This window comes from Peromyscus maniculatus, chromosome 8 (genome assembly GCF_049852395.1).
Source record: "Peromyscus maniculatus bairdii isolate BWxNUB_F1_BW_parent chromosome 8, HU_Pman_BW_mat_3.1, whole genome shotgun sequence".
Taxonomy (NCBI): Eukaryota; Metazoa; Chordata; class Mammalia; order Rodentia; family Cricetidae; genus Peromyscus; species Peromyscus maniculatus.
Genome location: NC_134859.1, coordinates 102,895,706 through 102,920,498, shown reverse-complemented (window position 1 = coordinate 102,920,498; position 24,793 = coordinate 102,895,706). Strand labels below are relative to the sequence as shown.

Below are 24,793 nucleotides of genomic sequence, written 5' to 3'. Positions count from 1 at the left end.
TGAGGGCTCTCGCCCTATGACTGATGGAGGGGGTGTGGGACTGCAGGATTGGGCTCTGTCACCCAGTGTTTGGCCATGGCTACTCAGAGTAAAAGCCCACACAGGAGAGGCCAAGGCCTGGCTAAGTTCTTTGCATGGGCTCAGGTAGCCAGGACCAGTGTTGAGGGGGCCTGGTTTGACAGTGTGTGGCTTCCTGGGAGCAGGGGGATTCCGGGAAGGGCAGAGCCTTGGTTGCAGGGCCAGGGCCACACTCTTTGGGCCTCGCCCTGCACATATTTGTTCTGGGCTCAGAGAGATGGATGGAGCGCTGGTGTTACCTGCTTGCTCACCTTCCTGCCCCACCCAGGGGCTCCGAGGACCAGGCAGGCCTGGGCACTGGGCAGGCAGAGGCCGCAGTGACCACCCATAGTGAGCCAGTTGCAATAATGTCCCTGAGGCTCTGTTCCAAGAGACGGTGCTGGCAAAGGGCGGAGGTCAGGGCAGTACAAGCCTAGACTCATCTCTTCCTGCTTCTGTCCATGGATCAGACAGAGAGTATCTGGTGTAGACCACTCCTGGCTGAGGAACAGGACTGTCTTGCTTGAGAGGACCATTCTTCTCACCACACCTGGAGTGGCAGTTCTGTCCCCAGGAACAAATGCCACAGAGACGGAATGGAATCGATCGAACAAACAGGGTTTATGGAAGCAGGAGAGAGCTGTTGAGCCCTGCCTGGCAGCTAATTAATGAGCTCATTAGGAGCCGGGGTGTTTGGGGAGAGGGGCAGGGCTGCCTGCCAAGCTTTGAGTGCTGGGTTCTGAGCTCCCAGCAGGAGTCCTGAGCCTCCAGGATGTCCAGCAGCCACGTCCACAGGATGAATCAGCCCCCCGCCCCAGCCCCCAGACTCCATGATTTCACACTGACCCTCACAGATAGTAGCCTTTGCCAGTCACCTGGGTACATCCTTAATTACACGGACTGTTTCGAAGAGGCTCTGCGAAGGCTTGTGCTCAGGCTCGTGCTCAGGCTCCACTTCCAAGCCCTGACCTTGGTTTTGAGCTCCAGGCAGTACCCTCCCTCTCAGTCAGGTTGAAGAAAGGTCACTTTGGGAACCTCAAGCAGGTTTCTGCACCTCTGTGATGTGATGATGTGTCTGCCCAGGTAGGCCACGCCTCCTTTTACTGTCTTGGCACTTTGGGGGTTCTGCTGTGGTTGATTTCATTGGGCCCTCAGGCCCCTAGGTAGACTTCCACCAGTCCCCCAACAGAGTGCATTCGGTAGAAGACCCCCAGAGGCAGGCCAAAGTTGACAATGGTGAACCAGGTCCTGTAGCCGTAAAAATCCTTTTCCAGCCCGTTCTCAAACTCAGGGTGTATGCCAAACGCAGGCATCATCCACAGCTGGGGAGAGAGAGGAGGCTGCTGGGTGAGGAAGGGGGCTCTCCCAAATCTTAAGATGCTTGGCTCATGGGAGGCTGACCTAGAACCAGCCTGCTCACATTCCACCATCCTGGGGCTTTCAGAGCAAGGTCCCCAGCCCTGGTGTCCTTCTCACTCCGACACAGAAAGTCTGGGCCACCTTGGGCTTGCCTGAGGCCAGGCTGAACCCCAAAGGGCTGCCTTATACATGACATTTGGCAGGACCTCCTAGCCAGCTATCTATGCTGCCAAGTTGGACGGTTTGTGCCCTAAGCCCCGAGCTGAGGCTTTACTATTTCTGATAGTTGCAGCCACCTGCATGCCCCTTGCCCCCTACTCTCCTGTGAGAATTCTACACATTTGCCAAAGCCCAGATCAACCTTATCCACCTTCCAGAAACAAGCCTTGGCTCTTGGGACACAGGCTTCCGACTCTGAATTCCTGATGCAGTTCAAAGCCAATTTATCACTTCTTCTCTGCATAGACCAGCTGTTTCACATCTGGGTTGTGTTTTCAGTGCTTTTAGAGGTTTGGAGCTAAACAACCCTGAGTTGTCCCATATCTGCCACTTACAGGCTGTGAGAGCTGGGTCTGAGCAGACAACATATGCTTCAATTTGTCTAAGGGGTGGTGGTGGTGGACAGTAACATTGCCTGTCATTTGGAGGTACTGTGATGATTCAGGAGATGTAGAGATAGTGCATGGACCTTTGGGCCTGCGACTTAGCAGCCACCAGAAGCTAAGAGATCAATGCCGACCTCCAATTCCTCTAGGGATTAATAGAAAATAAATAGTTCTGGGCTGTTCTTTTGGCCAAATTCAATGGATGATAAGTTCAGTGGTCATTTTCTAACAGGCTCCTTCTCCATCAAGACTGAAAGCTTCTGGGGTTCAGAATCACACACATTTGTATAGAGGGCTTTGCTACATGCTGAGCACATTAACTCATGCCAGGCAGCTTGCAGGGAGCTGCTGGAGATATTCCTGGCTCTCAAGCAGCATCAAGATCGCTGGAGATGAGTGACTCCCTAAGTAAGGGACTCTGGGTCCATCCACCACCCCCGTGCCCCACGAGTTTCCGCTCAGATACTCACCGTGATATTGCAGAGGATGAGGAAGAGCGAAATCTCCTTGAGCATCCTTCGTTTCCAGTTGAGGTGGCTGTAAGAGTGGATGTAAGCCCTCGAGGCTCTCCGTAGGTCTTGGCCCAGGTCCCGCAGGGAACCTCTGCGGGGCAGCTCAGCATCCTGCTTCCCCATCACATCGGGGAGCACAGGCTCCCAGAGGGGGCGGCGGTGCAGGCCCTCGATGATGAAGAGGTTCTGGGTGATATGCTGCAGGATAAGCAGCAATGAGTAGGCCAGGATGAGCTGGTTGAGCAGTTCGTGTGGCTGGGTGGCCACAATAGCCACGATGGAGAAGTAAGCGATGCCCATCTGGCCCAGGGCAGCGCCCATCAACAGCACCACATCCAGGCTGCGGGTGGGGTTCTTGAGTGTGTCCAGTTCTCGCTCCTCCAGCCGGTGCATGATTGTGCCTGCCAGGCACGCCAGGCTCATGGTGGGCAGCACAACCACATAGAATGCATAGTAGAGGGTAAAGTACTGGCGGGCGATGTCAGGGCCGCTCGCCTCGATCTGGAAGAGCACAAAGACGCACACACCAGCCACAAGTGCCAACAGGCCCAGCAGTGGACCAAAGATGGCCCCGTGCAGGCGGAAGGGTGGTCTGTTGGGATGGGCACCCGAGTGGGCTGCCAGGCGGCGGCCCACGTTCTTCCACATGACGAAGAGCACCGCGCAGCAGATGAGGCAGTACTCGGTGCTGAAGGGGTAGAGCATCAGGTAGCCCTTCTGGAAGACCTCGCACACCGTGGCATTGAGGCACATACAAGTGTTGGTCTCGTTACCTGAGAGGAGGCAGGGCAGGAAGATACAGCTTCTCAGGCAGGCCCTGCACTGAGAAACCTAAGTGGCACGATCACTCTCTCCCACTTTCTGGAGCATACTGGATCTGGACAGGACCCAGCCAGATGTTTGTTTTACAGATGTGGAAACATTCGAGATTGGAAATGATGAAATGATTACTCTTTTACAAAGGGATTCAAGACTCTAAGTGCCAAACTTTTATAAAACATTTCAGTCAGACCTGCCCAAGCATCACCTCCACATATTGCTTGGTTAGCAGAGCAAACCCATCATTAGGAATAAGAAATTGGGCTGCCACACCTGAATGCAGTGACCAGCCTCAGCAGGACATACTGGGGTAATTAGAAGTCAGCGCTTCTGGATGAGTGCATGGTGTCATTCACTGGGTGCCAGAATGCTTGAGCTGAATCCAAGTCAGACTTTGGGCTGTATGTACATCCACTTCTAGGAATAGCAGGGGAGTGGGAAGCAGCTAAATGCTACCACTGGGAAGTAACTGAAAAACCTCAAGGTCATTTTAAAAAAGAATCTTTACCAGAGGCTGGAGAGATGACTCAGTGGACTGTTTCTGCAGAGGACCCAGGTTCGGTTCTCAGCACCCACATCAGATGCTCACAGCCACCTGTAACTCCAGTTTCTAGGAATCTGATGCCCCCCTGCCTCTGCAGACGCCCACACTTATGTGCACAGTCTCCCTCTCTCTTTCATACACACACACACACACACACACACACACACACACAGAGCCACACACAAAAATATGTAATTAAGAATAAAATAAATTATTAGAAAAAATAGAATCTTAGCTGAGCAGTGGTGGTGCACTTGGGAGGCAGAGGCAGGTGGATCTTTGTGAGTTTGAGGCCAGCCTGGTCTATAGAGTGAGTTCCAGGACAGGCAGGACTGTTTCACAGAAAAACCCTGTCTTGAAAACCCAAACCCAAACCAAACCAAAACAAAAAGAATCCTAACCAAAATGCCAGGTGTAGTGACACACACCTGTAATCCCAGAGCTTGGGAGACCAAGGCAGAAGGATCTCAAGTAGGCCTGGTGTGATTTGTCTTCCTTAATTGCTTCTCCACCTAATGTTATGAGACAGGGTCTCTCATTGAACCTGGAGCTCAGTGTTTTGGCTAAACTGACTGACCATTGAGCCCCTGGAATTGTCCAATAATAATAAACTGGAGCGGTGGGTGTGGCTCAGCGGTAGAGTGCTTTCCCAGCATGAACGAGGCTCTGTTCCAACCCCTAGCCGCAGACATACAAACACACATCCATGACGTCACTTGACCAGAGCTCCCTCTTTGCACTTTTTGTGCAAAGTGCAAACAGAATATAAGGACGGCCACACATACAGACGTGCCATGATTCATGCGCTGGGTGTGTGAATGCATGAGAGCTGGTACACACAGGTCATGATGCCACCCGTGGGTGGGGCAGACACATAGGTGTGGCTGAATCCCACAGACTGCAAGCTCCCCTGTGGATTTATGGAATGTTGCTTCAAAGGGCGTACTATACAGGCTCAGGATTGGCCAGATGGATGATCTAGGGAGAGCTGTCTACCCACAAGTCTCCTCTCCCTCCTGGTATGTTTAGATATTAAGATTATATTAGGACAGCGTTCCTTTCAGCCCCAAAGGCTTTTTAGTCTCTTACAAGTAAAATACAAATATCATGGGTGGGTGCATGCCTGAAAGACTTCTCAGTGACCAACTCAGCCAGGATTAGTGGCTGGCTTGCTGATGGCCACATGGCTACAGGGAGTAGGTGCAGGTACCAGTCCCTGATGGAGCTCGAAGGGGACCATTGACACAGTAAACTGTGTGTGTGTGTGTGTGTGTGTGTGTGTGTGTGTGTGTGTGTATGTGCACATAGAGACCAGAATCTGCTTTGTTTTTTTTTGAGACAGTCTCATTAACCAACAGTTCATCAATTAGTCTGGCTGGCCAGTGATTGATATGTCAAACCATGCATGGCCTCTTTTTTTTTTTTTTTTTTAAGATAGGATCTCACTGTGTAGCCCTAGCTGGCTTGGAACTCACTATGTAGACCAGGCTGTCCTTGAACTCACAGAACTGCCTGCCTCTGCTTCCCAAGCACTGTGGGGATTAAAGGGGTGTGCCATCATGCCTGGCTCTGCCTAGCTTTTTAAATATGAGCTCCTAGGACCAAACTCAGGTCTCTGTGCTTCTGTGACAAGCACTTTTAGATTGAGCCATCTCTACGGCCCACACTTTTTAGTTTAACAGTGACCTGCCCTTGAGTGTGCTCCCAACTTCAAACTGTGTGTACCTCCCCAGTGTGTGTGTGTGTGTGTGTGTGTGTGCGCGCGCGCGCGCGCGCGCACATGTAAATGTGATGGGGGAGTGGGAGGTTCTGGTCCCCTCTGTACCTGAGAACTTTTCCATGAGGGCGTCGAGCTCAGCCTCAATCTCTTGGTGCATGGAGTCATTGGTCACAGCCAAAATCCACAGCAGCAGGTTTGTGGCCAGGGTCAGCATGAGGCCGCACCTGCAGGGAGGACCACACTCTGCTCACACACACAGTTTACACAGCCTGAATAGCTCCCAGGGCCCCAACCTCACCATTCACTGCTGTTGGGGTGAACACACAGACTCAGAAGCAGATCTCAAGTGGTGGTAGGATTTTAGGAACCCTTAGGGGTCACTTGGGATGTATACCATGCTAACCCACAACTTCAGGCTCCTTCTGTCTGGGGAAACTGGAGAGTGGTGGAAACAGAGAGCCCCAGGAGACTCCAGCTGGGGGGACATCTTACCTGGTGAAGTTGGTCTGCACCTGAACACAATCTTTGCAGTGTCTCCAGAGCACCCATGTCTGAAAGAGAGGGGGTCTTGAGCCCAGGTGCTAGTGGTGTGGTGGTGTATAGTGTGAGCACCTCAGTTTTGTGTGTGTGTGTGTGTGTGTGTGTGTGTGCAGTGGAGGACCCCATGGGAAGCCTGTTGGAATCCTGGCTCTGCAGTGTTTTTTTTCTGTGTGGTGATGGGCCAGGGGTGAACACCCCTGTACTGCAGCTTGCTCAGCTGTGAAAAGGGGCTCAGTGGCCACTGCTTGGGGAGGGGGAGAAACCTACTTGGTGAGGGAAGGAAGGGAGGTGTAAATATAGCACAGCAGAGGCTCCACAAGACGGAGAGGTGGGGAGGGCTGTCTGGGAGCTGGGTTTAAGAATATGCAGGCACTTGGGCGGTGGTGATGCACGCCTTTAATCCCAGCACTCAGGAGGCACAGCCAGGAGCATCTCAGTGAGTTCGAGGCCAGCCTGGTCTACAGAGTGAGTTCCAAGAAAGGCTCAAAGCTACACAGAGAAACCCTGTCTCAAAAAAAAAAAAAAAAAAAGAAAGAAAAAAGAAAAAAGAAACCCTGTCTTGGGGGACAGGTATGTGTGGAGGCACACATGTGTAGAAGAGCTTTGTGTGGGTGTAGATACATGGAGTTGGGCTATGATTGGTGTGTGTCTACACTGTGGGGCATGGACACATTAGCTATGTGGCTGGTTTTAGTATAGGTTGGGTGGTATGTGTTTCCCCAGAGGTATGGGGGTGCGAGAGACCCATCACCTGGACACTCATGAAGATGATCTCAATGACTGGAAAGATGAGTTCCACTTCTGACTTGCAGTGAATGTGGCTCACATCATAGCCCATGCGAAATACATTCAGGCAGATGGTACAGCTACCGAAGAGCACCAGGGAGCCTGGCCAGGAGAGGATGGGCAGGTGGGCACTGGCTCCCGGACAGGTTCTCCCTCCCTGGCCCTCTCCATCCTCCTAGCCCCGAGCACTCACCCCTCACCCAGATGGGTCCTGCGTGAGGGTCACGGTACAGCACCGCGTGGGGCTTCCGGGTGGTGCCCACCATGTAGTAGAGGAGCCAAAACAGAGAGAGGACCTTCAGTGCGGCCAGCAGGATCCACACATCACCCAGCGTGACAGCCACACTGTTGAAGATCATGCTACAGATGAATGCCCCACCCAGAAATACCACATTGAGGGCCAGGAGCCCGGAGAAAAGCTGCCCAGCCTTCTGGGCCTGTCGGTCTCTCCTCAGCAGCAGGGAGAAATGCCGTGCTAGCCAGGACTTCTGCTTTGGAGAGCATGGGGGCCCTGTGTGCGTGGTGGCCATGTCTGCTTGGTCACAGGTAGACGCTACCTCAGTGGTCGCTGCTTCTGAAGACGACAAGGGGGCAACCTGAGCAGGGGCTGGAGAGGAAGACAGAGCAAATAGGTCAGCTGACAAGGAGACCCGGGTTGGAGCCCACCGCAGTTCCTAAGGTCTGTGCGATGAGAGCATGCTCTGGAGCCCTTCTAGTCGGGACGCTGGAGCCGCCCCATATCCCTTATGGGACCCAAGGTCGAGACAGACCAAGATAGACACAGAAGTCCTTCAGGCTGCACATGAGCATAAAGGTTTGTTTTGAACACACTGAGAACCATCTTTCCCTCCCCACCCATGACTAGGTCTCCTCACTTCGCAACTCAACGCCTCCTCCTGATCTGGGATAATGGTTTTGTCCAGGCAGCAAGGGTCCCTTGAGTACTGCCCTGTCACTGGGCACGTTTTCAGAGCCGGAACTTTTTACCAGCAAAAGTCAGTGTGAACCTGCTAGTTTACAGAGAAATTCCACTCACGAACATCAGGAGAGCAGGGACCTGTCTCCCTGACCGTAGGGTGTGAGTGCGTCCAGTGTTGTGTTGAGAAGGGTCCTGAGGTTGAGTCTGGGCTTGGTGGAAAAGAATGCTGTGGTCTGAATTAATGCTCTATTAGGGGTGCACTGGAGTATTTGTAGGTACAGGCAAGGTCTAGACGGCACCTATTGGGTTCACAGTAGAGTTTCTTCTGGGGGAGGAATGAAGGGAGTCGAAGAGAGAGAGAGAGAGAGTTCCCTCTAGCTTCAGTGTTCTTAAATAAATTAAAAAAAAAAGTGATCAGGCAGTGGTGGCCCATGCCTTTAATCCCAGCACTTGGGAGGCAGAGGCAGGTGGGTCTCTGTGAGTTCAAGGCCAGCCTGGTCTACAGAGTGAGTTCCAGGACATCCAGGGCTACACAAAGAAACCCTGTCTCAAAAAAAAAAATTACCAATATAACTAAAATGTATCTTTTTTTTTTTTTAAAAATAGACTTATTTATAATGTATATGAGTGCTCTATCGGCATGATGCCCTCCTATGCCAGAAGATGGTTGTGAGCCACCATGTGGTTACTGGGAATTGAACTCAGGACCTCTGGAAGAGCAGCCAGTGCTCCTAAACCAGTGAGTCATCTCTCCAGCCCCACTAAAATGTATCTTAAAACTCATGAAAGGTTTGGAGGAAAAGCTCTGTGATTGACTTGCCATGTCTGCCTTGTGGATGGGATGGGAAGGATCAGTTTGAATGCCATGCACTTGACTTTAACTGCCCCAACTTCTATCTATCCTACTCTACTCCCAGCTGTCCTATGAGTGCACAGGAGGACACTGTCTCCAGCCTGCTCTTTCCCTGAATGTCTCTTGCCATTTCCTTGCTCATCTGAAGCTTTCTCTCGGGTCACTCACTGCCACCACTTGCTTGGTCCACCCCATAGTTGTAGTGCTGTCCCTTCGGGCCGCTTTGGGCACTGCTGCTCCACAGTGTCCTCCCTACTCCACTGCCCCAAAGGCCCTCCTAGAGCCCCTGCCTCCAGGCATTCTGGCCTCAGCGCTCTGAGTTCCTACTGACCCATCTCCTGATCCCAGAGGGGTTCTGTACGCACATCTCTTAGCAGAGAGCTGGACTTCATCTTTGCTTTTGTCCAGACTATGCAGTCCATCAGCCCCCAAGCCTGTCCATTCCAGCTCCCACACTGCCTGCCTTTGGCCTTCCTCCTTTCCTTCATCTTCTCTCCCTCTTGGTTTCTCTCTTGTTAGCTTGCTTCCTTTATAGTCTGGCTCTGTAGCTCAAGCTGGCCTCGAACTCTCAATGTTCCTGCCTCTGCCTGCCACGTGCTGGGATTCCATACACCTGTACCTCTGTGCCTGCCTGGCTACTTAGATGAACCACTCCTTTAGTCTGGAGCCCATCTAGTCTCTCGTGGACTGGCCTTCCTGCTCATGGTGCCTGTCTTCTACAGAGAGTCCCGCAAATACAGCCAGTTGCCCTCAGTTAAAGTCCAAGGCTAGGGGGCCTTACTGAGTGGAACGAGACAGTGTGCACTAACGAGGGCCTGGGGCACACAGTGCTCTAGGAAGAGTGGAGGCTGCTGCTGCCGCTTCCTGCTCCCGCCTTCACCTCCCCAGCCCCCACTGCTCTCCTATGGGCTGCAGCATCCTGTTAGAGTTCCAGAGTGGGGGCTGCTGCTGCCGCTTCCTGTTCCTGCCTCTACCTCCCCAGCCCCCACTGCTCTCCCATGGGCTGCAGCATCCTGCTAGAGTTCCCAGAATGCTCTTGCTTACCTTCCTATCTTTGCCCATGCCCCCATCCTTTGTCTATGTTTCTCTCCCTCTTGCTCTTTGGTGACTCCAGCTGGTCCTTTAGGACTCACCTTTAGGACCCTTGGTGAGGGTCCCTTCTGGCCACTCACCAGCATCCCTTGCTCAATGCATTGCCTAGCATGCTCTGTCTTCATGAAGGAACTTTGCTCTGTCTGTCCCTCAAGACCCTACTAGAAAACCCTCACCACACTGGCTCTAACCACAGCCTCTCTGAGGCCCTATTTCCCCACATGCACCCTGAGCAATACTGGAACTGAGAACGTCTGATGTTCTCTATTGGACGGTGAAGTACTAAACTTTGAACCCCTTTCAGGAATTTATAAACAAGTTTCTCTCCTTTGACGGTCCATCCTTGGGAACGATTCTACCTCCTCCCTGCCCAGCCCCTGGCCACACCCTGAGCTCCTCATATCCACTCGAACCTAAATAGAGGACTCCATGTTCTCTGTGTGGTCTCTTGACTCCCTCTTCTGTACGTACTTTCTCTCTTCCTGCCGGCTCCCACCAGTGACCCTCACCCAGCCTCTGCACCGGGAAGCCTTCCCTCTGCCCAAGCAGACACGTGGTTACTGTGTTGGGCCACTCCTCCGCTGAGCATGAGTGTGCACCATCCAGGGAGGTTCCCTCAAGATCTGGGACTCCTCCAGGGCAGAGACGGGGTCCTGCCCCACTCACCTCTCTAAATCTAGCACAGTCCTAAAACCCAGCCCTGGACCCTGGCTTTTTCTTGAGGGGGATTTCAGCACTAGAGCTGTGAACAGAGACCCTGCCCCTTAACCCTTTCCATCCTGGTGCAGGTGAGGAGGCGGCCCAGATGTTTATCTTTTTACCTCTCTCACCCAGGTTGAGCAAGGTAAGGCTCCCAGGACACCTCCCTGCTCCCTTTCTGCCAGCTCTGGTGGCTCCACCTCGTCTTCTCCACAGTCTGCCTCCCTTCCCCACTCCCTACTGATCAATAGCCCAGATGGCATTCAGCATCTCTGTGATCTTGGCCAAGCTACTTAGTTTCTCTGGTCAGCGTCCTTGTCCATCCGTGACATGAGGGAGCAGCGATGGAATGGTAATTCCTGGTGCTCATCGCTGGCTTGCACTCGGTCTAGCAGTCGTTCCCCCTCTCCAAGAGCCTTGTGCATGCTAGGCTGGCACAGTACCACTGAGCTACATGCCCAACGCAACAACTTCTGGAATGAATAAATGAAGGAATGAATACATGATACCTACCTCAGGAGTTTTGTCAGAATTTAATCATCTGATATGTGAAAATACACTTAGAGCCATGCCGGGTTGATTTTTGTGAACTTCTCTACAGATCAAGATCCTAGAGGGACTGAGAGGTTGGAGTTTTCGCTCAAACTACAAGCTTTGGGAGTCGGGGTGTGTGGAGATCCTGGAGAACAAAGTTCCAGGTCCTCTCCCTTCAAAGGGCTTGCACTCTGAAGGTATCCCCTGCTCCCACGCCTGTGGTTCAGTCCTCCACCAGAGGTTATCAAAGGGGCAAGTATGGTTCACTGCCAGACGAGGTATTAGGGTGGACATCAAGGGGTCCAGGAAAAGAGCTAGAGCTAATGAGCTTGGAACCAACTAGAACTCCGCCACCCTTGGCACGCCTCTCAGCACGACACCATTCCAAGGGAGGTCCCAGACACCAAACTGGTTTATGGGTCGCGTTTCAGAGGCGGGCAGTGAAAGAAGATGAACCGTCGGGGACACAGGGCCAATAGCGCAGGGCCAGTTCCCTGGGAGGTTGAGGAGCGCAGGCCCGGAAGCTTCGGGGATTTCGTTCCGAGACCGGGAAGAGAGGTCGAGGCAGCCTCTTTTTTTTAACCGATCATCCATTCAGGTTTCTGGATTCTATTCGGTCTAGGCACCCTCTTTGGACTGTGAAGACGGACCCTTGAACCGGTATGCGCAGAGCCAGAGTTGGGGTGCTCCGTACAGAGGAGACAGCCTCGGCTGCCCAACTCACTCTACCCTCTCTTCCCAGTCCTTGTAGCCCCCGGCTCATGAACCCCACTTTGGAACGGTGAGTGTGAGGATGGGCTTCCGGGGAAGGTTCAGTCAGCTGTCCCCGGGTCCTCAGGGGTCCCAGCTCGAGCTAGTCCTACCTGAGGTCTGCGAAGCCATCGTCGCGAGCTCCCCAACACCTGAATTGCGGCGTATCTTTCGTCCAGGTGAGGCCCCGGGAGTCCTGGGACAGAGCCTCGACGCCCTTTCCTCCCCCCGACCCCCCTGCGAGACTGCGCAGCCGCCGCTCGGGCTCCAAGGCCCATCGATTTTTCTGTTGACTTTGGGAATCTCATTAATCCCTCGTTAATTACTCCGCCAGGAGCTCGGGCACAGGACCGGCAGCCAATGGCGAGGCGGCTGGGCGGGAGGGCGTGGCAGGAGGCGGGGCGGACGCCGGCTGCAGGGTCTGAGTAGGGGCAGCCCCCAAGGTGTATTGGGGTGCATTGTCCTCAGCCTTGCACAGAGAGCTTGCTGGCTTCAGGCTACACTTGCCTGTGGCGTCTGAGCTACGAATGGGACCCTCTTTTCTCCAGGTCCAGGTCGCCTCTTTTCCACACCCTTCCTAGCTGACCTAGCTCCAAAGCCGCCTCTCTCGGGACCTCTCTGCCTTACATCAAACCTGAAGTCGGGTGGAAGAGACCTAAAGTGGGAGACTGGATTAGAAGGCAGGAGGCGAGGCAGTCTTTAGGGCCTTCTCTGGTCCTCCCCTTCTCCTCCCCCTCCCCTCTCCGCCTCACATCCCCACCACCCCCAGCCTCAGCCTCAAAGACCTGTGGACGCCATGCTGATGACAGAAGCCTCTCTCTTTCCTCTGATGTCTCCGTGCTCTACATGTCACTGTTCTCACACTCTTCTCCCAAATGCCACCGCTCCCAGCACGGTCCTCAGCCTAATCCAGGTCTGGCTCTCCCTCCTTCCTGGCTGTGAGGTCTCCCTTCCAATCTCTAAATCTCACACCCAACTAACTAACTAACTAACTAAACTAAACTAACTAAACTAACTAAACTAACTAACTAGCTAACTAACTAACTAACTAACTAACTAAACGGGCTGGTGCTGGTGAGATGAGTCAGTGGGACCCGGGTTCCATCTCTGGGACCTATAAGGTGGGTGGAGAGAATTGATTCTGCACATTGTCCTCTGACCTCCACTGGTACACACGCCACAGCAGGTGAACACACACACACACTCACACACAGAAATTAAAATGTAATGAAAAATTAAAAATAAACAAGCTGAGTGATGACACTTGTAATCACAGTACTTGGGTGGGGAGGTACATCCATCTGGAGTTAAAGATCATCCTTGGCTACATAGGGAGTTAGAGGCCAGCTGGACTCCATGAGACTCGGTCTCAAAAAAACCAACGCAATAACCAGACACCAGCTCTGACCCTTCCTCCCTCCTCCATCTCTGTACACAGCTGTAGCAGAGCAGCCTTGTGGCTTTGGAGGGGTTCCTAAAGGACCCCAAGCAGAGTAAGTAATGGGTGGCCCCTGGGGGTGAGGACTCCCCCAGCCTTTCTTAAATTGGAACCACCTTTTCTATCTAGAACTCAAGCTCCTGGTGTTCCTGCCGTGTCTGAAGGAAAATGCCTGCTGCTTAGGGTTAATGGGTTTAGGTTCAGATGGACAGGAAGATTAGCTTCTGTGGTTCTGAAGCACAGGAGGGTGACAATGGCTGGCAACAATCCATTGCATATTTCACAACAGCAAACAGAGGGACTTTGAATGCTCCCAACACACATACACGATGTTCTCGGTCCGTCTGAGGCAACCAATATGCCAGTCCTCGGATCCGATCCTGACACATTGTACTCTGAAATGGCGCACTTTACAATTACTATGTATCAGTTAAAAACATGTTAGCAACAACAACAAAAACCTCTACTGCTCATAAAAAGGAGGAAGTCTGAAGGCTGGGGAGACAGACAGCTCAGTCAGCAGTGTTTGCCACACAAGTGTGAAGACCTGAGCTGGCTCTCCAACACCAGGTAGTCCCACGCTTACAATAGAAGGGTTGTGAGGAGGGGCAGGAAGATCTCTAGAGCTCAGGACTAGGGAGCTGTGGTGATTTGGTGAACCCTGAGAAACCCTGACTTACACGATAGGGCTGGAGAGACTGTCAGTCAGCGGTTAAGAGCACTGGCTGCTCTTCCAGCGCTCCAGCCCCACAGGATCTGATAGCATTCCGGGAGGCGAACCCAGTGCTGGCTCGGCAGTTAAAGCACTTGTGCAGATCCCCAGAATTCACGTACATGGCAAACGCCCTGTGGCTGTGGTGGCTTCTTTTTCCTCCCAGCCTTGGGAAGCAGAGACGGAATCCCTAGGTTAGTGCACTACCAAGATGAGCCAGACGAAGTGGGCTCCGAATCTGATTGAGGGGCCCTTCCTCAAAGAGTAAGATGGAAGTGGAAGAGTGGGTGGTTCCTGTCACCAACCTCAGGCCTCCATATGTCCTCACACACGTGTATACACACACACACACCCTCACTCACAAGTACACACTCATCCTCACACACACACTCACACACCTGTACACACACCCTCACACATACACACCCTCACTCACAAGTACACACTCATCCTCTTACACACACTCACACACCTGTACACACACCCTCTCAAACACACACACACACCACACACACACACCCTCACACATCTGTACACACACGTCCTCACACACATGGGAATGGGAAGAGGGAAATGTGGAGAGCTCCCTGAGGTTGACCTCTGGCCTCTACACCCACCTGTACATATGTGCAAGTACACACACACACACACACACATACACACACACACACACACAATTGACAAATTATTGTTGATATAAAGGCTCTGTCTTTTTATATCCATGAGCCTTGGTTTCCTTCTTTGTAAACATTAGATTGAATCAGTCTTCCCTAACTTCCCCCGGATCATAAGAAAGACAGTCACATTCATGGGCACTTCATTGGTCCCTCCCAGTCACCCTGTCATCCACAGTTGAGAAAGCCTGAAGCTTGGACTCAGCTCAGCTCACCCACTGAAAAGGTGGATGTCTGAAAACCTTGAGCCTTTCCAGCTCAGACCCCCAGGTTCCTCTCCTGTGATCATCACGGGCGGGCAAGGCACTGAGACAAGAATTGGGGACAAAGTGCAGTTGCAGGTTTATTGGTTCCTAGCTCCAGACAGTGCACAGGCCACACGGCTGGAATTAGAGATAGAGCCAGAGACCGTATTTCCAGATCCTGCTTGGTCCTAGGGAATGCTTGCAGGGACTCATTTCCCTGCCTGGGTCTCTCCAGGCTCCAAGGTCATGCAGGAGTAGATGGGCACGTCTCAATTTTGATTTAAAAATTCATCCTGGAAAAATAAACTTCGATGAAAAGTCTAGTTTCAGGCAGGCAGGGAGTGAGTGCCAGCCCAGTTCACTCCCAGAGGAGTTGGGGTTCCTCTGTCCTGTTCCTGTGTGGCGCTTCAGGACAGCACATAGACCTCCAGCAGACTGGAGACAGCATGCATTCTGTAGAAGATGCCGAATGGCAGGCAGATGTTGACGATGGCCGCCCAGAGGGAGTAACCGTAAAAGTCTACCTCCACGGTATTGCTGAAGTGCGGGCGGGCGCCGAAGGCAGGCATGATCCATAGCTGTGGGGGGAGAGGGGTGCATCAGGAGCCTGCTTGTGACTTCTGTGGGCTTTGTTGGGCATGAAAGAATGGGATCCTAGCCTTCTAGTTTGGTGGCCATCAGAGACTGTCACCCACCTCTAGCATAGAGGACAGGGCCTGGGTGAGGAGTGGAGGAAGTGTGTCTAATCAAACTGGCCCACTCCTAGGCTGGGGACCCATCTGAAGTCGCCCCTCCCACCCTTGGCCTCCCTATCAGGTGGAAGTTTCAGAAGGTGATGTGAGGAATTGATACAAGCAGCTGAAGGGGCCTCTGGGGAGAAGTGTGTTTGAGTACTGACAGTAGACTCAATCAAGCTGAGGGAAGAGTTGGGGAGGGGTGGGAGGGTGCGGGGGTGGTGAGGGTCAAAGCGTAGCCAGAAGGCCGCCCCACTCCAGCCCTCCAGGAGCTCTACTCCTGTTTCACGTCTCCTCCTTGTCCCTTCCATGTGTGGGAGAAGTCAATGGCTAGACTCCTGCTTCACCTCCAGATAGGAACTCAGACCTTCCTTATGGGTGTGGGAGATGGGGACAGAAAGTCCTCAAGGCTAGCCTAACCCCTATGCCAATTAACTCCATTCTCGGGGGACATCACAGCCTCTCCTGAGTCTGTTTCTCTTCTAGAAAATGAGCAGTAGGAGGATGCTGCCAAGACTGGTTTCGACTCAGATACGTGGAGCAAGAATGGCTGGAAGGTAGCTCTCAACCTCAAGGCCAGGCTGGAGGTGGGGGAGGGGCAGAGGCAGAGAGGCCATATTACCAAAGCGGGCCCTAGATACAATGAGGCTTTGAGCATTATTGCTTCTCCTGGTAAGGCCAGAGCTTGAAGACTGAAATGCTTTTTTCTTTAAAGCAAAATTGACTGTTGGAAGTCTGCATAGAGGTTCATATTCCCAGCCTCAGGATATGCCTGAGATACACAGTTATCATTTGGTGTAGATTGGTTAAAGAACTGGTCTTGGAAGCAGTATTTTGGGAACCAGCACACAAGGATGTTCAATTCCCTTACATAAAAAGATACAGAAAATGACTTACATACGTCTTCTTGTATACTTCAAATTAGTGTCCACAATATATATAAATGTTATAGAAATAGTTTGTACTTTGTTTTGTTTAGGGCATAATGCCAAGGGAAAAATATGTTCAATATGATGGGAATTTTCCCCTAGTATTCTCCATCTGAGGGTTGGGCAAATCCTGGGGCCTGCAGATCCCGAGGCCGACTGTCTTCATAGGTGCATGCTTCTGTATCAGATATTTCTGTGGTGGGGATCGTGTCTACACTGGAGCACAGCTATGCTGGGTGTAGGTAAACTAGGAATGTTCCTCTGTGGGGGTACCGTCTTACTACGAGGGTTTCTGCTTTGGGGTATTTCTTTCCAGAGAACATGCTTGTACTGGATGAAGCCTCTCACTCTTTGCCAAGTCATCTGAGAGGGGGCAGCTGCTGTACACACCGCTCTTCCCAGCAGGCTCTCTGCTGCAGCCTGCCAACAGACTGCTCACACTTACGCTGATCTTTGCGACTTCCTGAGGCTGCTCCAATTATTCTGAGAAGCCAGCAGGTCACAAGATCCTGGGAGCAGTCACACCTCCCACCTGGGGGTGAGGGCCTCCACCCCTCCACATCAGCTCTCAGCTCCCTCTCACTTCCACCCAGCCCCCATGTCAGCCTTCCCCGGGACCCCTCATCAGCTGCCTACACGCCAGAGGGCTGGGATTGCATGCTCCCTGCGCCCTGAAAGGCTGTTTGCCTAAAGGCTGCAGCTTTCTCTCTCCGAATCTGTGCCTATATAAAATTCTAGAATGAGTCTTCTCTGTCTTTGGCAAGACAGAGAAGGTTGAGCGGTCAGCAATCTTCCCCCAATCTAGGAGCATTCCCACCCCACTCACCCTCACATCCCTCAACTACTCACAATGACATTGCAGAGTAGAAGAAACAGAGAGATGTCTTTTAGGCACCGACGTCGCCAGTGGCACCTGGGGGCTGAGATGATGGCCACTGCTTCCTGGGGACTTTCTGGGTTGGGGCTGACCAGCCTGGGGGTGGGTGGGCAGGAGGGCAAGGTATGAATGGCATCCAGGTTGGCAAAGGTGATGCCTTGGCAGGGCTCCTTGGGGGGCGTTTCACAAGGCTCAGCCCCAGGCGGTCCTCGGTGGAGGCTTTCAATGATGAACACATTCTGGAAGGTGTGCTGGGCAATCATGAGCAGAGCATGTGACAGATTGAGTGCCCCCAGCAGGTCCCTGGGTGAGCCCACCACCACGGCCACAATGGAGTAGTAGGAGATGGCATACTGGCCCAGGGCAGCGCCCATTAGCAGGGCTACATCCAGGGTACGTGTTGGGTTTTTATGGTGGTCCATGGCCCGACGATCAAAACGATAGATGACTGAGCCACTCAGGCTGACCAAAGTCATGAGCCCCAAGCAGACGATGTTGAAGCTGTAGTAGGTGACCAGGCCCTGCTGGGTATGGCCTCTCTCTCCACTTACCTGGACCTCATAGAGGATGAAGACAGCCAGGCCCACAACAAAGAGAAGCAGGCCCAAGACTGGACCAGCGAAAAAGGTCTCCCGGAAGAGGCTGACCCTGGACGGTGTGTGGCCGTGGCCATGGGTGGACACAAGCAGTCTGCCCACGTTCTTCCACATGACGTACAGCATGGTAGAAGCAAAGAGGCTGTACTCGATGTTGAAGGGATACAGGTAGAAGTAGCCCTGCTGGAAGATCTGGCAGATGGCTGTGCTGCAGGGGCACGGGTCCCCTCCGGCGGTGCCTGCACGCTCTGCTGTGGGGAGAAGGACACAGGCTGGGCTCTACCCTCCTCTTCTAGTTTGTGACAAGTGAGAGCCGTGGTTCCCTCTGCCAGTTACCACCGCAGCCCAAAGGACCTCACAGGGTCTGGAGTCTTCACTCATTCCACAATTATTTGTTGTGCCAGACACTACAAGACAAATCAGTGCTAAAAATAAAAAAGTAAAACAATAAAAATCTGGGGCTTGGAGAAGCCTCAGTTTATAAAGCACTTGGCATGCAGGCATAAGAACCAGAGTTGGGAGTCGGGCGGTGGTGGTACAAGCCTTTAATCCCAGCACTTGAGAGGTAGAGCCAGGCGGATCTCTGTGAGTTTGGGGCCAGCCTGGTCTACAGAGGGAGATCCAGGACAGGCACCAAAACTACACAGAGAAACCCCGTCTTGAAAAACAAAAACGAAAGAAAGAAAGAAAGAAAGAAGGAAAGAAAGAAAGGAAGGAAGGAAGGAAGAAAAAGAAAGAAAGAAAGAAAGAAAGAAAGAAAGAAAGAAAGAAAGAAAGAAAGAAAGAAAGAAAGAAAGAAAGAAAGCAAGCTTGGCATGGTGGAGGCAGGGGATTCCTGAGGCTTTCTGGCCAGCCAGTTTAGCTGAGGCTGTGAGGTCCAGGTTGAGTGAGATAACTTGTCTCAGAAAGTAATGAGGTGGAGGGCCAGTGTGATGGCTCAGCAGATAAAAAGGTGCTTGCCACCAATTACCACCAACCCTATGACCTAAGTGTAATTCCTGGGTGGAATGAGAGAGCCGACTCCTGAAAGTTGTTTTATGACCTCTGTATACACACACACACACACACACACACACACACACACACACACACACACACACACACACTCAAACAGAAATTAAAAAGAAAATGAGAACTACAAATCTGAGCACCTCCATTTCTCCAGTCCCTCCTGATCCATGAGGACACTTAGCTCCCTGAGTTAAGCACGCTCTGGTCCTCATAAAAGGAGGCACTCTCCCCCAGATCAGCTCCCTACAGCTCTCTCCACATTTGACAGCTCAGAGCTCCAGCTGCTGTGTCCAGACCCCCACCACGATTCCCATCATTGGTGCCACAATGAGGGGGGGTTCAGAATGTGATGCCTAGGGTGCCTGGGGCCTCCGTAAATGGCTCTTTTGCCTCCAGAGCTACCTCAGTGGGATCTGTAGATGAAGAATCTGAGGGCCAGTGAGGTGTGAGAACTAATGGGTGAGCCAAGGAAAAACGGATAACTCCTAATACTGTAGCCTCTCCTGCTCTGGAGTTTCACCTGTTAAGGTGACCACCTGTCTGGGGCTGTCTTCTCCATCATCAAGAGTCCCTGTACACACCGGGTGGCTCTTATCAGTCCTTCTACACTGGGGTCTCTTTGCAGGCCAGGGTCATGCTTCCAATTTCTGAAGCCTCCCCTGTGATAATAGGGGTTGTTGGTATATGTGGGAGTCTTAGTTATCTAGTTCGGCCCTGCATAGAGGAGAAGTCCAGAGATCTAGAACCAGTGAATGGACTGTGAAGGATGTTCTTTCTCAGGGTAACTCACTGGCTAAAAGCAAAGGTGCATTTGAACACTTCCATTTTAGGCTGTGTGACCTTGGGCTACTATTTAGCCTCTCTGTGCCTAGTGTCTGCTTCTATAAAATAGGAACATTAGTAACAGGAGTGATAGGTATCTCCAAAGGGAAGTTGTTAAGTAGAACATTTGAGGCAGTCATATGTCCAAGTGATGATGTCACCATGACGTCATAACACTGGGGTTGGATTTCTTGCCTTTCCTTCCTCCCCTGGCTGGAAAGGCTGAACCACTTTGTCTCACTTCCCTTCCTCGATGCCGTCACTCTCGTCCTTCCTTCTGGAAGCTTGGGCTCCTTCTTGGTGGGATGGAGATTTGGACAGCGTGGCTAAGACTGTACCCTCGAGGGTGAGGAAATACACCATAGTCTCGGGTTCCTAGTTGCCTCTACTCACAACTCCGAGGGAGCGCCTGGAGTGGGAGGAGGCCCACGGCTTCTCCCTTTACCACCGTGCCCTGGCAAAGGCATGGTTGACTGACTGTGAACACTCCAAGCACCCATCCAGTGCCTGGCAGCCGCAGGACCAGTGCTAACAGGGAACTTACGGTCAGGGGCGAGGCGGGTGTGGCTGGTGTTGCCGAGAGAGCTGCTGTAGGAGTGGGCCTGGTGCACGGACTCATCCACGACGGCTGCCATCCAGATGGCCAGGTTGGTGGTGAGGGTGAACATGAGCCCACACCTGTTTCAGAACGATGGGCCAGGAGAATGAAAGGCCCGTGAGCCTTGGACTCACTATGGGTCCCCGGCAAAGCAAGGCAGGGTCGGGAGCCCTCCTGAGAAACGGGGTTATAAAATGAGAAGGCGGATGGGCCCCGATCAACAGGGGGATTGAACTTGGAAGCAAGACTCAGGCTGGTGGGATGCCAGATAAGAGAGGGCCAGCGGGTGTCCTCAGGCTCAGGCCCCACTAGGGGAAAGGGCATGGTCCAGGCAGTGGAAAGTAAGACTACAAAGAGGAAGGGGTGGCTGAAACCCCACCCAGGACTTAGGGGGAAGGGCCACACCCAGGATGACAAGTCTCCTCTCTCATGCCAGGTGAGCCCTTGGCCCACAGACACCGAACCGTGGTTCTTACCGGGTCAGGTCCAGGTGGGTGTGGATACAGTCTTTAGCAGAGACCCAGAGAAAGTAAGTCTACACACAGAGAGAGGGACAGGTTCAATACTGTGTACATGGGCTAGTCTCAGAACGCAGTGCCCACCCATGCCCAGTATGACACTTTCTCTACTCCAATAACCCTTAGACTAATCAAGTTTATTTTAGCGTTACAAAGGAAAAGGAATAATTTTTCTTTCTACTCTATACTTCAGCTTGCTTTTTAAAAAGGTGGCTCTTTGTTCCTTAAAGATTAGCTCAAACTTTGCCTGTATGACATTTTCATCTTGGTGAGATTTGGAGGGCCTGGAGTGATAGAGGGGCAAGTGGGGTCTTGGCTACCAAGTGACAGATTTCTGGGAGCAAGGCCAGGCTCAGACTAGATCTTGCTCAAGGTAAAAAGGGTCTTTGGGTTTTATTGTTGCTGAACAGGGTCTCTCTATGCAGCTCTGGTTGACCTGGAACTCCATATGTAGTCTAGGCTGTCCTCAAATTCACAGATGTCTGTCTGCCTCTGCTTCCCAAGGGCTAGCCTTGAACTCATTATGTAGCAGAGAGTTGCCTTGAACTCCTTACTGTCCTATCAACACCTCTGGCCTCTCTGTCCACATCCCCTGCTGTCTTCTTCCTTCTGAAGAAGGAAGGAGATTTTGTGGATCTGAAAGACGTTGCCCTCATCTGACTGTCGCTGAGTCCCTGCCGTGGGACTTCCTGATGTGGGGGTATTTGTGTTTCCATTTTTCCTGACCATTCTTCAAACTTATAAAATGTAAAAGACTAAAGCTACATTAAGTGCCACAGCCACATGTGTGTGGCACTGTGGGATCTGGGTGCCAGGGAGATGCTTCAAGGCATGGCACCATCCCTGGTCAGCTTCCTTGTACTACAAGGTGAACTTCTCTTCTGGTCCCATGCAAGAGCAGTCCTGCCGCAGCTGAGTCAGTGCTTTCAAAATGGTCTTTATGCAACACATTAAACAAAAAAAACTAGAGAGCCAAGTGTGACACGCCAGGTGTGACACACTCCCAAAATCCCCGCACTTGGGAGTTCAAGGCCAGTCTGGGCTGCGTGAAGTGAGTCACAAGAGGAAAAAGAAAAGAAATTGATTTGAACTTGTCTGAAAAATTATGGTTACGGGATGCCCTGCCTCCTAAACAAATATCAGATATAGAGCTATCGCTGAGATCAAACGAGCCGTAGCCATGGTCATGGCCATAGCACAACCCTAGTCAGAGACTGATGCCCTCCATGGACACCCGAGGTTCTATCAGACAGGGCCAGCTGTCACAACTTGCACCTCCTAGGTGTTAATTACTGGCACCACTTAGGTTGAAATCAAACTGCAGCACCCCTAAGTAGGAACTCACATTTAGACACCACTTCATGAGTCAGCGTGTCCCCGTTTATGGGCTCATATGATCCCTACCACAGTCTGATTCCAGTTACTGGATTGCTCAGGGGTGGGGGGTGGGTACGTGTGGAGCTCAGATCTCCTGAGCTCTTGCCAAGCATCAGGCTCTTCCCCATAGGGGACGTCCCTTCTACCCACCTGGACAATGACAAACACAGCTTGGATGATGGGGTGCAGGATCTTGATGGCCGACTGGCACTCAAAGAAGCTGGAGTAGTAGCCAGTCTTGAAGACATCCATAACAAGGGTACAAATCCCAAACAGCACAAGCCCACCTGAGAATCAGGGCCAGGAGGAGAGCAGTGTATCAGAGAGGCAGGAGAGAGGGCTTGTAGGGTGGAGGATAGGTTCTGAGGGGGAGTGGCTAGTTGGGAGGGGGTGGAGAGAATGGGTGGACAATTGGATGGAAGAATGGGCCAGTGGAGAGGGTGGGAGGATGAGTGAATGGATGGATGAATACATGAATGGTCAAATGTGTGACTGAAAGATGAATGAATGGGTGGATTGAAGGTTGAGTGTGTAAATGAACAGGTGGATGGGTGGATGAGTGGAGAGGTTGGGAGCATGAATGGATGGAAGCATGAATAGATGAGTGGACTAATGGATGGACTGAGAGATGACTGGGTGGATGGATGAGGGCATTAACAGGTGGATGGGTGGAGGAATGCGTGGAGAGGGTGAGGGACAGATAAATGGATGATGAACAGGTGCATGGGCAAACTGAAGGGCTGGGAGATGAATAGGTGGTTGGAAGATGAGCGTGTGAGTGAGTGGGAAGAGGGTGGACAATCTGGGTCCCCTCCACTGCACAGACAAGGGGAAAGCCTCAAGACAGAACTTGTGAGCTTTTTTGCTCACAGTCAAAGGCTGTGCATGACCTGCTCTGTCCAGTCTTTAGACAAGGCAAAGAAGCTTCCACCTCTCTTTACCCTCTAGGACCGTTTCCCTCCCTCCACCCTACATCTCCATCCCACCCCAATGAGCTCTGGTCACATCACTCTTCCCAGGGAACTTTACCTCTATCTACCCAAACTCACACCCTGCAGATCCTCCATGAGCCCCAGACTGCAGCTCCCCACCGCGCCCACCCTACTCTTGTCCGGATCTCCCAGGGCACCTCGGAGCCAGATGGGGCCGGCATGCGCATCCCGGTAGGGCACGGCATCCGGACAGCGCGCAGTGCGGAGGAGGTAGAAGACTATCCACAGCGCGGCCAGGAGCATCATGGCGGTGAGCAGCGCGAACACGTCGGTGTCATACACGGCCACCTTGTTGAAGGCACCGCCGCTGATGAGCGTGCAGGCCAGCAGCAGCACGTTGACAGCCAACAGCACCGACAGCAGGCGGCCGCCCTTTTTCCACACCTCGCGGGGGCTTGCCCGAGGTCCCGGCAGGCTCTCCTTGGGATGCGGGACCAGCTCCTCCGACATGGTGGGGGCGACTGGAGGAGGTTGAAGGGATCACTGTGGGGGGAGGGTGAAGGAGGACAGGATTCCAGGTCAACCCGGGGAGCTCTTCTTTCCTCCTACATGATCCCTGGATTTGGGGACCCCGGAATGTGGGAACTAAGGGTGCTAGACCAAGCACCGGGGAAGAAGAAGAGAAAAACTGAAGACTGAACCTTTCCCACCTGGACCAGAAATATTGCACAGAAAGAAGTAGTGGCACTAGGCGGGATCCCGCACAAGGTCCCACTCCCCAAATATGACAGGGCCACGCACCTGGCTGCACCGGGAGCCAACACCAAGTTGGGGGTCAAGGGGCAGCGAGCGTCTCCTCTCTCCCACGCCGGGCTGGACCAGTGCTTTATACCGGAGAGGGCAGAGTGATTTACAGCCACAAGAGCTCGGCTCCATAAACCTCTCAGTCCCACTCACATGATCCATCTTTTCTCCGAGCTGAATTTAGGGAAGCCAGATAAGGTGAGATTTATATTTACCTGTTAAGATTCCCTCACCTTGTTGCGCTGGCGTGGCCAGAGTCCAGGTGCGGCCCCATACTGCGGTACCTAGCGAGTCCTCCGTCCCCAATACCCACCTCAACCTGGTACTAAGAGACAGCACCCACCCAAAGCCTGTAGAGCTGACCCCCACCCCCAGTGCCAGCCTGCACCTAGATGCCGTTGCAGCTCAGGAGCCAACTATATCTTGGATCTTGCTTGCTGCCCCGAGATCGGGACAATAGTTCAACCTTTCCCCACCTGCCCTCAGAATGATCCAAGTTCGGTCTTCCTGTATCCCTTACTACTGCTTCCCGGAGATGCTTGTTGGATGCTGCAAAGTCTGGTTCCCATGCGGTGCCCGAAGCCGGCTTGCAGTAGGTTAGCACCCCCTGCTGGAGAGCTGCTGTCCGACCCCACGCGATTAGGCTAGCTCTGCAGGGATTGCGGTGCCCGGCTCGCGGATTGTCTTGCAGTGAGTGGGTCTTCCCGACCCTCTAGGCCACTGTCCTCCGGATCAGA

At 52.6% G+C, this 24,793-nt stretch overlaps 2 protein-coding genes across 3 annotated transcripts; both read right to left on the bottom strand.

Moving 5' to 3' along the window:
- Positions 1-655: 655 nt before the first annotated feature.
- Positions 656-12,063, bottom strand: Otop3 (otopetrin 3). Its single transcript, XM_006997742.4, has 7 exons — positions 11,903-12,063; positions 7,136-7,549; positions 6,908-7,044; positions 6,109-6,167; positions 5,722-5,840; positions 2,492-3,306; positions 656-1,379 (listed from the first exon to the last, which is right to left on the bottom strand). Exons 1-7 carry the CDS (start codon positions 11,919-11,921, stop codon positions 1,209-1,211), a joined length of 1,734 nt encoding a protein of 577 aa, XP_006997804.1. The 5' UTR covers positions 11,922-12,063; the 3' UTR covers positions 656-1,208.
- A 3,202-nt stretch (positions 12,064-15,265) lies between these two features.
- On the bottom strand, positions 15,266-23,762 carry Otop2 (otopetrin 2). 2 transcript variants are annotated; one of them, XM_006997739.3, is made up of 6 exons: positions 23,450-23,762; positions 22,471-22,607; positions 20,902-20,960; positions 20,372-20,505; positions 17,371-18,245; positions 15,266-15,436 (listed from the first exon to the last, which is right to left on the bottom strand). In XM_006997739.3, the coding sequence occupies exons 1-6, from the start codon at positions 23,760-23,762 to the stop codon at positions 15,266-15,268; spliced, it is 1,689 nt and encodes a 562-aa protein (XP_006997801.1). The 2 variants fall into 2 exon arrangements, with proteins under 2 accessions (XP_006997801.1, XP_006997802.1); XM_006997740.3 differs by having other exon boundaries at positions 17,371-18,242.
- Between the last annotated feature and the right edge of the window lie 1,031 nt (positions 23,763-24,793).